This window comes from Dama dama, chromosome 25 (genome assembly GCF_033118175.1).
Source record: "Dama dama isolate Ldn47 chromosome 25, ASM3311817v1, whole genome shotgun sequence".
Lineage (NCBI taxonomy): Eukaryota > Metazoa > Chordata > Mammalia > Artiodactyla > Cervidae > Dama > Dama dama.
In genome coordinates this window covers 14,139,425-14,156,894 of record NC_083705.1, presented here as the reverse complement: position 1 = coordinate 14,156,894, position 17,470 = coordinate 14,139,425, and the positions used below count along the sequence as shown (strand labels likewise).

At 37.1% G+C, this 17,470-nt stretch overlaps 1 protein-coding gene across 3 annotated transcripts in view; it reads right to left on the bottom strand.

Moving 5' to 3' along the window:
* Nucleotides 1-17,470, bottom strand: part of CPEB4 (cytoplasmic polyadenylation element binding protein 4) — a 69,442-nt gene that overhangs the window by 18,813 nt on the left and 33,159 nt on the right. For 2 of the 3 annotated variants that reach the window (XM_061129521.1, XM_061129522.1), the window contains exon 3: nucleotides 9,702-9,752. The exons of the other annotated variant lie outside the window; for it this stretch is intronic. In XM_061129521.1, coding sequence (XP_060985504.1) covers nucleotides 9,702-9,752 — 51 coding nt within the window. The remainder of the gene's footprint in view (nucleotides 1-9,701; nucleotides 9,753-17,470) is intronic. 3 annotated transcript variants of the gene reach the window in all.

Sequence of the window (17,470 nt, the reverse complement as noted above, 5' to 3'; positions counted from 1 at the left end):
GAGGTGTTTTCTTCCTTAGTGAACCTAACACAGGTTAGGAAGAGAAAGATATCACAGAAGTAGATATTTGTTTAAGAATATTCTATTCTTATGACCGCTTCAAAGACAATGGAGTTTGGGGAAACAAATGATTTGAAAATCTTGGTTCTGTTAATCTTGAAAAGTTGAGTGATGCTGCTTGGATTTCCGAGAAAACAGTTATTTGAAAAAGAGTAGGCATTTAGAAGCTACAAAATTAACATTAAAAACTCTCATGTGCATGCTGCGTGCTAAGTTGCTTCAGTTGAATCCAACATTTTGCAACCCCATGGACTGTAGCCCACCAGACTCCTCTGTCCATGGGATTTTCCAGGCAGGAATACTAGAGTGGGTTGCCATTTCCTTCTCCAGGGGATCTTCCCGACCCAGGGATCAAACCCACGTCTCTTATGTCTCCTGCATTGACAGGTGGGTCCCTTACCACTAGTCCCACCTGGGAAATCCAAATAGTTTTCACTACTTTAAAAGTAAGTTTCACTATTTCAAAAGTAAGATTCAAGAACAGTAAAGCCTATACATCAAAAGCAAAAATTGAAGACAGTCAAAGTCTTCAAATGTGTACTTTCAAACTTTCATTCTAAACCACAAAATTAAGCTGGTTAATACAAAAGAATTCACTTAAATTCAGAGATTAAATGCCAAAAACAACATTTTCCCACATTTAGGTTATAGGCGTATAATGCTTAAAGCAACAAAAACTGCCCAATTAAATAGGCAAATCAATATAAACTAATACCAAAAAATAAAAACAATGACATTCTGGAGCACAGAAAATAAGAATGCTTAAATTTTTTTTCCACTTATTATAATGATATACATTATTTTAATGTAGATTTGGATGTATGATATATATGTGTGTACTTTCATATATATATATATATATATATATATATATATATATATATATATATATATGATATCATAAGCATACACTTCAATGAACTTTCCATAACATGAACACATCTATGTAACCAGAACTCAGGTATGAAATGAACAGTAAATGATGTTACTTCATCTATGTATGAAAGAGGTACTAAAGCATTGTTCTCTCACTAGTTTCAAATTACACTTGGTGCAAACTGTATTATGATGAAATGCTTATAAGACAGATCTTCATCAGTTTCCTGAGGAAAATGTCAGACAGATTTCCAATCTCAAGAGTATCAAGCGTTACGCATTATTGCACATTTTACAAACACCAGAGGTAGTGGCAGTTTAAAAAATCATTTAAATAATGTTTAAAGAAATATGTATTTTGGAAAACTTCTAGCTAAGTCAGCAGAAATAAACTCTGCTTAGAATTTTCCAATAATTACCATAGAATATACACTGTTAAGACTTCCCTGGTAGCTGAGCTAGTAAAAAATTCACCAGCAATGCAGGAGACCCTGGTTCGATCCCTGCGTTCAGAAGATCCCCTGGAGAAGGGAAAGGCTACCCACTCCAGTATTCTGGTCTGGAGAATCCCATGGACAGAGGAGCCTGGCGGGCTACAGTCCATGGGGTCCCAAAGAGCTGCACACGGCTGAGTGACTAGGCACAGCACAGCACGTACACTGTTAGTTTTTAAAGGATGTATGTTAGTATTGAATACAAATCCTCTGGCTCCCATCAGAGTTAACATGAAGACTATTTATATGCTTATCACTTATATTACTTGGTTTTGATCTATATAATTTGTTGTTCAGTACTAAAATGATTCAAGAATGTTCTAAATGGGCTGGAAACATTATGGCTATAAATTTTTATAAGTTTTGGGTGAATGTTGCTATTAGATGTATTGATAAGTACATTATTTCCAAAATATCTTTACAAGATTGCTTACAAATGCCCTATATTCATCAGCAAATTTTCTCTAGTAAAATATTTCAGTAGTCTGGCATTCTAGACTTGCAAAAATGTACAGAAAGACTCTTATCAAGTCTTTTTCAACACATATTATACATATATATATATTATAAAAATGAAAATATCTCTTAAAAGTATCTTTTTCTTATTTGGTTGTAACATGTGTTAGAAAAGGAACAAATTAAACATAATAGTGGTATATTCACAAAATATATCACAAAAAATATAGTCATTTAAAAAATATGGTACATATTCAAGTGCTGATATTAAACATCTCGAAAATGTAGCTTGCATGAGGTACCTAAGTGTATACTGTATGATTCTTATTGTATGAACTTAACAATAAAGGAAATATAAATAGATACATGGGAATAAATATTTTTTCTAGAAACAACCACAAGAACCTTTGGGGCAGGAACTGGAATGATGAAAGAAAGACTGATTCCATTTCTTGTTTTATCCTTTTCTGTTGTATTCAAATTTACACTTTTACGTGCACTATATTACCATATTTGTTAATGGATCCTTTTGAGTTTTCTTCTTGGTACTTATATTAAAAACAAGACTTAAACAGGCATTTCTCCAAATAACAAACATATGAAGATGGCTAACAAACATATGAAGAGATGGTCAACATCACTACTTCAATGCAAATCAAAACTATAATCAGGTATCTCCTTCACCCCAGACAGGATGGCCATAATCAAAAAATCTACAAACAAGTGCTGGAGAGGGTGTGAAGAAAAAGGAACCCTCCTACACTGCTGGTGGAAATGTAAATTGATACAGACACTATGGAAAACAGTATGGAAATTCCTTAAAAAACTAGGAATAAAACCACCATATGACCCAGCAATACCACTTCTAGGTATATGCCCTGAAGAAACCAAAACTGAAAAAGACACATGTACCCCAATGTTCACTGCAGCACTATTTACTATAGCCAAGACATAGAAGCAACCTAGATGTCCATCAACAGATGAAAGGATAAAGAAATTGTGGTACATATATACAATGTAATACTGCTCAGTCATAAAGACGAATACATTTGAGTCAGTTCTAATGAAGTGGATGAACTTAGAGTCTATCATACAGAGTGAAGTAATCAGAAAAACAAATATTGTTTTTCACATATACATGGAATCTAGAAGGATGGTACTAACGAATCTGTTCGCAGAGCAGCAATGGAGACACAGACATAGTGAACAGACTGATGGACAAGGGTGGGGGAGAAGAGAGAGAGGGTGAAATAAACAGAGAGAGTAGCATGGATGCATATACACTAACATATGTAAACATACAGCCAATGAGAATTTGCTGCATGACTCAGGGACTCAAATGGGAGCTCTGTAATAACCTAGAGGGGTGGGAATGGGTGGAAGCTGGGAGGGAGATTCAAGAGGGGGGGCACATATGTACACCTATGGTTAATTCATGTTGATACATGTTGATACATTACAACCAATATTGTAAACCAATCATAAATCAAGTAAAAATAAATAATTTTAAAAAACAAATGATATATTAAAAGCATCCTTTCCTACATGAGGGCATCTGATTCTGTAAATAGGACTTTAATGAAAAGGAAAGAATTTGAGCCAATTGAACTGAGGTGAATGAACCTAGAGCCTGTTACACAGAGTGAAGTAAGTCAGAAAGAGAAAAACAAATACTGTATATTAATGCACATTTATGGAATCTACGAATATGTTATTGAAGAATCTATGTGCAGGGCAGGATAGAGACACAGATGGAGAGAACAGACTTGCAGACACAGCAGGGGCAGGAGAGGGCAGGACGAATCGAGAGAGTAGCACTGAACACACACACATCAGCATGTGTGACACGGAGAGCTGGTGGGAGGTTACCGCACAGCACGGGGGCTCAGCTCAGCGCGCGCTGACGACCCAGAGGGGCGAGACGGAATGGTGGCGGGAGGGAGGCTCAAGACGGAGGGGATGTGTGTATACTTATGGGTGACTGACGTTGTTGTACGGCAGAAACCAACACAACATTGTAAAGCAATCCTCCTCCAATTAACAATAAATTTTAAAAAAAGAACAGGACTTTAGGCTATAAAGGATAAAATATGGCTAGCTTTTAGTGGGCAATGAAAGACCTATACTACTTATGCTACCTCAGGCTGGTCTACCTCCATTTAGGCTCCCTGTTGAGAAGGTAGATAGCAATGCTACTTGGAAAAACAAGGGGAGATGGGTCAGAGTAGAAGATGTTATCAAATAACTTGTTTTTCCAGTAGGACCAAAAAAGAAGTATGTGGGACAATCAGTCAAATTAGTAAACCAGTTAAAAAGATATAAATCAAAGACTGGATGCTGAAAGGAGTTAATCTGTAACCAAAAGAATAAAGGTGGCAGAACCAAAAAGCAGACAATCATCACAAAGGCCAAAGTATATAATTCAACAAAGATGCAAAGAATCATTTTAAATGATTTTATAAATCATCCCCTAATTTCTTAATGGGTTCACTGTCACAAAATTATTTTAGATATATGCTTTATGGGTTTCCCTGGTAGCTCAGCTGGTAAAGAACCCGCCTGCAATGCAAGAGACCCCAGTTCAATTCCTGGGTCAGGAAGATGCCCTGGAGAAGGGATAGGCTACCTACTCCAGTATTCTCGGGCTTCACTAGTGGCTCAGCTGGTAAAGAACCCGCCTGCAATGCAGGAGACCAGGGTTCGATCCCTGGGTTGGAAAGATCCCCTGGAGAAGGGAACAGCTACCTACTCCAGTATTCTGGCCTGGAGAATTCCATGGACTGTACAGTCCATGGGGTCACAAAGAATCAGACACGACTGAGCAACTTTCATTTTCATATGATTTATAGAATTTCTTATGTCACATTGGCTTGTGTTCATACTAGCTTGCTATACTAATTCAAAGAATGCTGACAAGATATAATAAATATATGAGAGGATTATTTAAATTGCTTACAGAAGGGCAGAGACTGAATGTAATTCAGTTTCTGTATTTCCCAAACCCTCAGTTTATTATTTATAAAAATGGAAAAATGAATAACAAAAGATATCACATATATATATGATGGTCTGACAGACACTCAGTAAATAATAATTTTCTTCCTCCCTTAAAAGTAAACTCATATGTATATATTCTTAGGTTGATCTTCAACAGTTACTTTCAGCTCTTCATTACTATTCCAAGGCTAACGACTGTAGAGCACTGCAGAGTTTACAATAGGTTTTCATATTGTCTTTTTCATGAAAGGATCTTTCAACATGCTCCTTCCTGTAGCAGCTATGAACCATATTACATACATTTTCAGCATGTGACTACAATCTACATTTCTCCTGGGCAAATTATGCCCTCCCTTTCCATAGATATCTGTCCCCTACCCTCCCTAAGCAAACAATCTTCTCCCTTTAAAAGAACTGTAATTAAGAGATATTTTTCTATGCTAACTTTTAAAAGATTTCTTACTAATCTCTTCTGGGACAAGCAAGTACTTTAGCTGATGCTTCTAAGTGAGAGACATCCACAGAGGAAAAGAAATACATACATGCATCTGTTCAAAACTAGTCTTTTTTGCTGCTCTATAAACTTTCCCTGCCAGAAGCTTCATTTTTGAAGCAGCTAATCCTAAATACTAAAGCTGTAAAGTGGGAGGCTGAAGAAAAAAGTACCACACACAGGCACTTTTATACAGAGGTGGTGGTAGTGGTTAAATGTTAGTTTTCTTGGATAAAATAAAGTTTCAAGTTGGGTAAAAGGAAAATTAACCATTCAATCTGATATCTAGCTCAGAGCTAAACCAAGACACACCAGAGACATATGAGATGAATCTGGCCTATGCTTAGCACTGCTTTCTGACTTAGCTGAGAAACTGTTTCAGGGTTGTTTTTCACAACTATAAAATAAATACTCTAACTATAGTCCTACTATGTAAGATAAACTAGGAAATGTTATCCGTTAAGGGATGAATAGTGGTCCCTCCTCAAAATCCATATGCTAAAGTCCTGACCCTCAGAACCTCAGAATGTGACTATTTGAAACAGGGGCTTTAAAGAGGTGGTTAAAATTAAAATAAAAGAGGTCACCAGACTGGCCCTGATCCAATATAACTGGTGTCCTTATGAGATTAGGACATAGACTTTCACAGAGGGGAAAACCGTGTAAAGACAAGGAAAAGACAGCTATCTACAAGTCAAGGAGGGAAGCCTCAGAAGAAATCAACCTTGCTGACACTTTGATGTCAGACTTCGAGCTTCCAAGACTAGAAATAAATTTCAGTTTAAGCCATCTAGTCAGTGGTACCTGTTATGGCAGTCCTAGAGAACTAATTACAGTATCCAAAATGTAGCCAGAAAGTTATTTTATTTGTTTAGTACATTTAAAATCCAAGAATCTCCCCCTAAGGATGCCCCTCAAAAAAAATCTCTACAACTAGTAACACAACAATAATAATTCCCTAGGATACACAATTAATATTTGTTGAATTATACTGGCAATGCCTCTTAAAAGTCATGAGTGGTAATATGAAGGTAATTGCATAGTCTGAAAACCAATGATTGAGTACAGCCACGGGGAAAAAAGAAAGTAATCTGATCTGCTGGGTGAGCAAGCCCTTTTTTATCTTTGTACATGTAAATACTGATATTATTCCAATATAACTGCTGAAGCTAGTAGACTAAGTATTCTGAATCTTTTTATTTATTTAGAATTTAAACCCCACTTCTTCCCCCAAACCTTTGATTGCTTGAAAATTTCAAAACAAGTTATACAATAAAAGTCACGTTGAAATTCAAAAGTACATATAAGTTAGGAAACAGTTCTTTCATATGTTTATTCAAATAAAGCAAGAAATGGTTCTCAATTCAACAGAGGTTTGGAAGAAAAAGCTGAAAATTATTAACTGAAGCAAAGTAAAGTAGCTATATAATCACCTTTCTAAAGGTTTTTAAAAGCCTGAACAGACTACTTGTGATGGACAGAAAAGAACAGCTCCTGCTGGTTCCTTTAAGTCTCAAAGTTGAATAATGAATACAAAGCAACACAACATATTAGGCCTATTTTCAGCTTTCAGAAAAGGCTGAATGAATGTAAGATGTAAAGAGACTGCATTTAAAAGTAAATAAATTAAATTTCAGGTTATCTATCTTAATAAGAAACAAAGAAAGCATGTTCAATATTAGATAATTTTTTCAACTCACCATAATCTCTTGGTTTGTGTTTCTTTGTCCCCTTGCAAATCGTTAGCACTAATATTCCCAAAATGACATTCTAATTAATTTAGTTTGACTACATACCAGGTGCTATGCTAAATGATTTTACATGTACTTAATCTCCCCCACAATCCTACAAGATGGGTATCATTTGTGATTTTTGAGTTTATCTTCATTAAACACAATACATTAAACTAGCTCTGCAATACAGGAGCCCCCAAAACTTGAGCTATAGTGAGAACAAAGTGCTATTAAGAATTATCATATGAATGAGACCAATTTATCTACATGAGCAATCCACCATGGAAGATGTTTCAAAAATCTGACTGAAGAGAATGGGCAATTTGTTATTGCTGTTTAGTTGCCCAGTCATGTCCAACTCTTCTGCGACCCTGCCAGGTTCCTCTGACCATGGGACTTCCCAAGCAAGAGTACTGGAGTGGGTTGCCACTTCCTTCTCCAGGGGATCTTCCCGATTCAGGGATCAAACTGGAGTCTCCTGCATGCCTAAATCAAGGTGACTAAAGAACTGTCTTAATATCCCTCCACCTTGCATTAATTTCAAGATTTTTAAGCAACCTTCTATACTCTGGACTCTGCTGTCAGAGAGGGAATGGATCTATCCAGTATCTAGAGATACTGGAAGTATTTCCCCATTATGAATGTATAAACTGGCATCCAGTATAAGTCAGCTTGTTATTAAGAACTAACACTTGATCATACTGACAAAATCAAGTTCTGGGACCCTACAAAGCTGAATACTGGATCTGAGACCATGGCAGCCATAACCCCATACTCTGGGTCTTGCCTGAGGAGGTAGCAAGTTTCCCCTCTTTGACATCTCTTTGTTCTTTATCTTCCTATCTTTCAGTTTGAGATAGTGTTAACCTCAGTCAGTTTACTTCTAGAATAAAATTTCCATGTATACAACAGTAAAAAAACCATCTAGTCTACTTCTAGAGGGTGTAGGCAGTAAAATTTCAAAACACAAATATTTTTTTGGGGGGGAGTTACCTTTATTTTTCCTTTGCCAAGTGAGGGTCATTAAAAAATAACCTAATCTTGAAAGAAAGGATATTAAGGGGGGTGGGGGCGTATAAGAGGAAAAAAATCTTATAGTAGACTCTAAAAAACTAAGTGAATTTGGCTTTAAGGAAAACCCAGCAGAGAATGTTTCTTTTTCTCAACTCAACAAAGATACTCCAGGGACAACTGACCTAATTAATAATTTAGCAGTAATGAAACAATTGAGAGAATGAAGAGTTGATCCCTTTGCCTAAGACAGAACAACACTATCTCAGATCTTGGTTGCTTGCAATTTCCAGCACCTGACTCTGGAACTCATTCCACAGGAAAAGATGAAACCACACTACAATGGCAACCCTTATATTACTCCTCCTTATCCTGACGCCACTGTCACCAGTTTGGGATTTCAGTCTATACACAGTTATGCTGAAAGACTGTATTTTGGCATTATTTCTGGCACTGTAGCATGTAAAGACCAAAGACTGATGAACAAGGGAGGTTTTTACAAGCCACATGGTCTCCAGAGGATCTAATGCATGCAGCAACTCTCATAAATCAAATCTCCTTCTAACTTTTCTTGGCTCAATAATCCTATATTCTACAGAACACTGATTTTTAAACACTACAGAAAAAGAAATCCAGTTAAAAAAGTAAGTTTCAACTCCTAATTCATACTAGACCATGGACAAGGAGGAGGATTTTTTTTTGGTTTTGCTTTGTTTGGGGAATGTGGAGAATATGGTTATTTGGTCAAGAATATTTCACAGAAGTGGTGGGACTTAAAATGAGTTTTAGCAACTCATTTAGCAACTCATTCATAGTAGATGGCACTATGAATACACAAATTTGAAATCCATATACAATAGTAAAAGAGTGAAAAAGAAGTAAACAAGACTTCTGTATTCCACCCAATTATTTTAAACTATAGTCTTATAAAAAACTTTTAAAAAATTCTTAAATTCCTTCTGTGAGTAGATGGCCCCTCCTTCCTTAATAAATATAGTTTGCTTCAGAATACACATATAAAAAGAGAGCAGCTCAGGGGTAATATTTAGAATAGGCAAGGAGAATTTACTAAAGGCACTACGAAGGCTGATAAAACTTCATTTTTCTTGTTGTCATCAGATAACAAACAGTGAATGACCTTGTCCTTTGCAAGGTCAAGCTCTGTGGTCTTAGGCTGTTTTTTCTGATTTTAGATCTCTGATTACCTTCCCTTTCCTTTTCCAACTACACAGAAATGGTTTTCGTGTTGACATTTCAAAGGTCACTCTACAGAAGCAAACACTGAATTAAGCCATTCTTTATGTGTCATTATGGGATCTTCATTTATTTTCACTGTCACCAGTTTTAAGACAGCAAATTAGTTGGCTCTCATAGTTTAAAAAAAGTTTCTGCTCTAATTTGAAGGACCAGTAATTATTCATAAAGTATCTGACAGATTAATAGCAACTTGCAGTTATCATTGCAGGGCAAACTAATGTCATTTCTCCACCTGCTGAAGCACAACTACTATATTTTCTAACCAGTACTAACTTGTTTAAGTTCTGTGAATTTCACTAGGGTGAATCAATTATTATCACTTACCATTAATAAGCAGAGAGCTATCGGATCCTGGATATGAATAGTTTAGACGACCTAAGGGTAGAAGAAGGCCATTACTATATTTTTTTCATAGATGGTTTAAATGTATTCAACAACAAAGCTGAATTAACTGCTTAATAGGTATTTTAAAAACCATATTATGGGAATAAAACTTAGCTGTGCTAATAAACACACAGAGTCAGAGGACATACCAAACAGCATATTCACAAACATTCAGAAGGGAAGGCCTGAAAGTGGGAAAATAAAACACCCTTATATTTCACTATTCAGTCATTCTAATTTCCAAATCCCCATCCAAAGCAATCTTGACACCATGATGTTCTCATATCAACTCCTAATAATAATCTTCATGTTTTTCCCCCATAAATGTGCAAGTTTTCTTTCATGTGCAGTTCTTTACTGCTTTTTTAAAAGTATGTAGCTAGCAGTAGTATTTTTTATATGAATCATAACAAAAGTGCCAGTTTTATGCCTACATGTACAGACATGCCAGTAGGTTTAAATTCACATCTAGGGGAATAAATACAGAAAGTGAAGGAACACATTTCACTGTACTTACACATGAAGAAAATAGCAAAGCACACAGCAAAATGCACAGAGGCAGAAGAGCATTCAATAAATGCTGGGTTAATTTTCTCTGAATATTGAACCTAAAATGGGTATGCAAGATACCCATGAGAAAAGGGCTTATGAAAGTCTAAAATTTTTGGAGGATACACCATCTTCCACAAATAAAGGGAGGAATGCATTTCTACTCTGGAAGAGTTTCTACATGTAAGTTGAGGTATCCAGACTGCACATACTATGAACCTAGATCTATGCTATAAATTATAAAACTCATTATTACAACATTTTTATGTCTCCATATTCCACATGCCCTTCATACGAATGGTAAAGAACCCTCAAGTCTTGCTCATCTAAGCAATGGAAAGGGGAACTTGATGGCTAATTACCTACCAGAGTACAGCACTCTACGCACCAGGAGTAGTGTGGGAATATAAAATTGACTCAGAATTACAAACATTCCAATTAGGAAACAGCAGTTTAAACTGTGACCCCACAGAACCATAACAGACTCTCCAAGACAATAAAAACGGTGGGTAAGCAGAGCTTCTCCCGTGACGAGCAAGCCTTTCAGGATGCCGGGAAGACTCCAGACCCCACCTAGTTCCAATGAGCACTGTGGGAGCCGGTGCGTGGTCCTATCCACCAGCAGCCACACATTTAAAAGCATTTAGATTAATCCTTTGTCTGTTTCTTCATTTGCTATTATTTTCTCCCAATCTGAGGGCTGTCTTTTCACCTTACTTATAGTTTCCTTTGTAGTGCAAAAGCTTTTAAGTTTCATTAGGTCCCATTTGTTTAGTTTTGCTTTTATTTCCAACATTCTGGGAGGTGGGTCATAGAGGATCTTGCTTTGATTTATGTCGGAGAGTGTTTTGCCTATGTTCTCCTCTAGGAGTTTTATAGTTTCTGGTCTTACATTTAGATCTTTAATCCATTTTGAGTTTATTTTGGTGTATGGTGTTAGAAAGTGTTCTAGTTTCATTCTTTTACAAGTGGTTGACCAGTTTTCCCAGCACCACTTGTTAAAGAGGTTGTCTTTTTTCCATTGTATATCCTTGCCTCCTTTGTCAAAGATAAGGTGTCCATAGGTTCGTGGATTTATCTCTGGGCTTTCTATTCTGTTCCATTGATCTATATTTCTGTCTTTGTGCCAGTACCATACTGTCTTGATGACTGTGGCTTTGTAGTAGAGTCTGAAGTCAGGCAGGTTGATTCCTCCAGCTCCATTCTTCTTTCTCAAGATTACTTTGGCTATTTGAGGTTTTTTGTATTTCCATACAAATGCCATATGACCCAGCAATCCCACTTCTGGGCATACACACTGAGGAAACCAGATCTGAAAGAGACACGTGCACCCCAATGTTCATCACAGCACTGTTTATAATAGCCAGGACATGGAAGCAACCTAGATGCCCATCAGCAGATGAATGGATAAGGAAGCTGTGGTACATATACACCATGGAATATTACTCAGCCATTAAAAAGAATTCATTTGAACCAGTCCTAATGAGATGGATGAAGCTGGAGCCCATTATACAGAGTGAAGTAAGCCAGAAAGATAAAGAACATTACAGCATACTGACACATGTATATGGAATTTAGAAAGGTGATAACGATAACCCTATATGCAGAACAGAAAAAGAGACACAGAAATACAGAACAGACTTTTGAACTTTGTGGGAGAATGTGAGGGTGGGATATTTCAAAAGAACAGCATGTATGCTATCTATGGTGAAACAGATCACCAGCCCAGGTGGGATGCACGAGACAAGTGCTCCGGCCTGGTGCACTGGGAAGACCCAGAGGAATCGGGTGGAGAGGGAGGTGGGAGGGGGGATCGGGATTGGGAATACATGTAAATCCATGGCTGATTCATATCAACGTATGACAAAACCCACTGGAAAAAAAAAATAAAAATAATAAAAAAAAATTAAAAAAATAAAAAAAAAAAAAAGCATTTAGAAAGGAACTTTAGACCTCAGCTATCCTTCAATCTCTCAAAATCCTCTTTCAAACAGTCTCCACAGAAATAAACTCATGCCATGAGAAGAGAAAAGTGTTCTCTGTTGCTTTAATTAATCCACATGTGAAACTTGGGAGTCTAATATGAAACAAAATCTGAAAGTTTTTCTACAATTTAAAACCAAATACAAGGATTTTTTAAATTGCAAATTGCTTCACTTAAAATTTCAGTGTGTTCTTGTTTAGGGAGGAAAGGTAGGGATGGAGACAGGCAAGGAGGAGGTGAAAATTAACTTTGATATTTCAATTTCTTCCTAAAAATTGGCTTTGTTATTTAATGTTTATATACACAGCCAAGTATCTAAATCCAGTGAATTCCAGCTTAACTGCTTTAATTGCAAGCCCAGATCATATGACCTGTCACAAGAATATCTTTAAAAAAGCACAGCCTTGAGATGCTGGAACAAGAACATGACCTTAACTGTTAAAAACTTGGGAGGGAGGGAGGGAGTAGTGTTTCTGAGTCACCTAACTCGGAGCAGCAGCTGATTTTCTGTGATGAAACACTTGCATTACTTTTGCAGCTGTAAAACCCTTTAGTCAATGAACTAATAGTTATCACTCATACCATTTTTATCATAAAACACTTTTTAAAAAGATGATATAAATCAACACAGAAACAAAAATACTTAATGATATTAACTGAAGTTAAGTTTCTGCTATTTCTAAGAAGATACTCTTAACTTTTTAAAAAGGTATCATTAATGAAACCAAGGCTGTTCTGTATGAACTATAATGCCTCTTATTTGATACTAAAAAAGGATAACTAACAATGAGAATACAAAGATAAATTCCCACACTAGCTGGCCCAATTTAACTAGTCAAGTTCCACCTTATCAGAAACTCACTTTGGGGTACCTTTTAAGGAGAAGGAGATAATATTTCAACAAAACAGGCACAAAAATACCCCCTCACTCAGTTCTCTCAGTCTGCCTCAACAGACACCTCCTGAGATGCCACCCTGCACTCACAAAGTAGGTATCCTTTGAGACTTTTTCTGCTCCTCAGACTTCTAAATACTGTAATTCTATCCTTTAGCTAAGACAATAGGGCACTGAAGAATCACTGGCAAAATTTACAGTTTAACTATGAAAGTGATACTTGTTTTTATTTTTTGACCTGTTCTTATGATGAGTCCTATTGGGCTGGAATCAGTTATGCCCTCTGTATAGAAAATACACCTGTTAAATATTTTGTTAAACAAATAGCAATCACTTTCTATTTCAATTTTAAAATATTAGCAGTGACATGAGAAAACTTTTGGAAAAAACTTTCATAATGCTTCCCTACCCTTCCTGCCCTATCCTATAAATTCTTTCTATAATTAAAATATTTAGAATCATCCATTCATGACATCTGTTATGAAGAACACAGAGCCCTTCCTTTCTGGAAGTCCTCTGAAAGCTCCCATTATAAGTTCCATGTTACTCTAAAGTCTTCTACAAGCCTTTCACATTCTCCTTGTGTCCCTTTCATTTCTGCTCTACTGCTGCTACTGCTAAGTCACTTCAGTCGTGTCCGACTCTGTGCGACCCCATCCCTGGGATTCTCCAGGCAAGAACACTGGAGTGGGTTTCCATTTCCTTCTCCAATGCATAAAAGTGAAAAGTGAAAGTGAAGTCGCTCAGTCGTGTCTGACTCTTCATGACCCCATGGACTGCAGTCTACCAGGCTCCTCCGTCCATGGGGTTTTCCAGGCAAGAGTACTGGAGTGGGGTGCCATTACCTTCTCCATTATTTCTGCTCTAAAGATGCCAATTTTCTCCAGCATTTTTGCATTTTTCTATTCCATGGCTAGATTACTAACAACCCCCTCCCTCCAAGACCTCTTTGTTTCCAATGGAGAATATTTTCAAATCTTTTTTGTTTGTTTACTTGTGTTTTTTTCAATTATTTTCCCTAGGGCACCTTTCCCAAAAAAGAACCCCCCTTTTTAGATTAACTCACCAAATTTTATTTCTATCTATATTGCAATAGACAACCATCTTAGGTAATCATTTCAGCTACTCACTAACTATCTTATCTCTTTTAAGTAATAGCCCCTCTCTTTAAGCACTAGAGCTTCGTTGTTGCTGATGCTGTCATTAAACCTAGGTATCTTGAGTTTCCTGTTTGGGCACCAAATAAGCATTCAATGAGTTTATTCCACTGAACTTAAAACACCATCATTTCACAAATGAATACACTGAAGTAAAATAATCTAAATATGAATATAACCCAGTGTTTGTTGAGTTTTGTTTTTTGGTTTTTTGATAACTCATTTATCTATAAACATAACCCAGGCTTTGGTACAATTAGAATTGAATTCCTCAAGGGAAAAGGAAAGCATTAGGATTTCTGGCAAGTGAATCTATTTCGTGGATAAAATTCAGTCTGTGGAGGGTCTTACAATTGATTTTGTTATAAATACAAAGAAATACTGCCAGATCAGCAGTCCTAACCTTAAGGGACGCTATGACAGGAAAAGTAGTTGTCCCTGGAGGCCAGCTGTGGCATTTGGAGCCAGAAGCCTGGCATACATCATGCAGAAGGCATAGACTATATTTGGTGACATGACTCAACCTAGCCAAATATAGGCAACTGATACAGTGTGACTCTGGGGAACTACACTACCAAATTCTACAGCTTAGAAAAGATTCAGATTCCAAGTAGGCATTTGTGAGTTGGAAAGAACCAATATTTACCAACCAGAATGACTAAGAATTACTGGGGGGAGGAGGTGCTCAAAAGAACAGTATGTACTATCATAACTATCATATTAAAACACTAACTAAAGTAACCAAGTTAATAAGATGAAAGAAGGAAAAAAAAAACTAGGAGGAAATACTCTAATAAATTAGTATCTCTTATTTTCAAAATTAGGTAAAATAAGTTATTTTCTAAAAACTAACCCAGATAGTATTGCTACTGATGATGCAGCAGGAAATGATATAATAAATGCTGCCATTTCAAACACACAAGCAATAAAAAATATCAAATGTTCTACAGTGCTATTAGATTTCATGCTATGACCTTCTCTTTTTCAGTCATGCGAGCATTGTTGGGAACATGGTATAGGCCAAGGAGAGATACAAGGGACAACTCTGCAAGGCTGTGTAAAATGCAGCCATGCTGACCAAAACAGTGACAAACAGCCTGGAACTCTGAGTTACTTTTGTTAGATACTAACAAAAAGGGAGAGGCTTTCAGTGGACAGGCTTCCCTGATGACAGTAAAGCATCTGCTTGCCATGTGCGAGACCTGAGTTCGATCCCTGGTTTGGGAAGATCCCCTGGAGAAGGAAATGGCAATCTACTCCAGAACTCTTGCCTAGAAAATCCAACGGACGGAGGAGCTTGGTAAGCTACAGTCCATGGGGGTTGCAAAGAGTCGGACACAACTTAGCGACTTCACTTTTCTTTCTTGTCAGTGGACATCACTAAAATTTCTCACAGGGAAAGGATAAGCATGGACTTAGGTCCATTTCTAAGACATATCAGTTTATGAACACAGCACAACACTCACACAAATATATTCATACATATACATACACATTATTTGTTGTTGTTTAACTAGAGATGTTTCTCCTGGTTCTGCTCTTACTGCCATAAATAACTGTTTAAAGGAGGTGCTGTTCCTGTCTTTCTACATTTGCTGTTTCTACCAATATTGTCAGATTTGCAGCAAGATGGCACTGTGGGGGCCTGCACGGCGTAAGCAAGGCCCAAGAAATGATAAATTCAGTTTCTGAATACTAACTTTATACTTAAATGCAGAATACATATCAATATGAACTGATAAAAATGTGCTCATTATGTTCTATCACTTAATGATACAAAGGTCATTTTGTGTTTTATTGTTGGCATGTGGGAATATTAATTCTCCGACCAGGGATTGAACCCGCTGTGATCCCGGCATTTGAAATTCAGAGTTTTAACCACTAGATCCCCAGGCAAGTTCCCAAAGATAATCATTTTTAATAATTTCTTCCACTGACCTAAAAGTAACTCCACAAAGCATAATCAGTAACTTTATTCTACCTCATGACCTATCTGTGATACAATCAACTTCCAGTAAAAATGTTTCCATGCAAAATTATGAAGGAGACACCAGCTGGGACTGACATCAACTGGATGAAGGGTCTTGCCCCCCTCCCCTAAAAGCCATTTAAATTACACACACACACACACACACACACACACACACGCATACACACAGAATTCAGACTACACAAAACCCCTTTCCAGGATAGATTTGACTTTCAGTTTGAAGTCTGGAGCTTGTAAAAAATACTTGAATTCTCTTGCTTAACTCACTGCCATTTCTCTTCTAGATACTCTAGATATTCAGAACTACTGGCCCATTAACTTTCTCGTCTGGGTCCCTTCCTCTGTCTGGAATGCCTTCCTTTCTCTCTGTCTCCAGTGTTTCACCACTCAAGCCCCCTCCCTTTTATCCAGGTGGCATCTTTCTTAGGCCTCACATCCTATGGAAGGTACCTGCCCAAAGCCACCTGCTCCTTGGTTCAGACAGCCCTGTCGGCTCCATACAACACTCTTTACACTTACTATATACTGTATTTAAATCACCTATTTCTAAATTCTCTTCCTCTAGGACAACAAAATATTTGAGGACAGGTTTTGGGTCTCACATCCCAGAGCTTAGAGCAGAGAAAGGCACTCAATAAAAAGCTGTCGAATACATAAAACAGAGCTAGCAGCTAGTGGTCTCTCTGGCATGAAACAGACAGTGCAACGTGTAGAGCTGGACCAATCTCATCCAGTGAGGCAGGTTCAAGTCACTTAGCTTCTCTGAAGTAAAAACGGAGATATTTCCATGTACATGTGAGAAATTCGTACGATAACTTTTGCAGAATGCCCAAAAAAGTCCCCCTGGATAGATTATGTGTTCAATTAATAGTAATTCCTTTCCCTTCAGTAACTTAAAAGCCAGAGACAATTAACAGTTTCCCACTTGTGAGAGAAAGAAAGAGGAAGGATTCCTCCTTGCCAAGTAAGACCCAAACTGGAACCCTGAAGAAGGGAGTGGCCATCTGGGGGATTTTTCAGCTTCAGAGAAATGAGAGTTTGCTAATATTCTAACTTACAAACAGGGATATAATTCTTCTTTCAGGAGATGAGAGAAAAAAACCTAACTCTTTTCTTTTATGATGGCCAAACTGG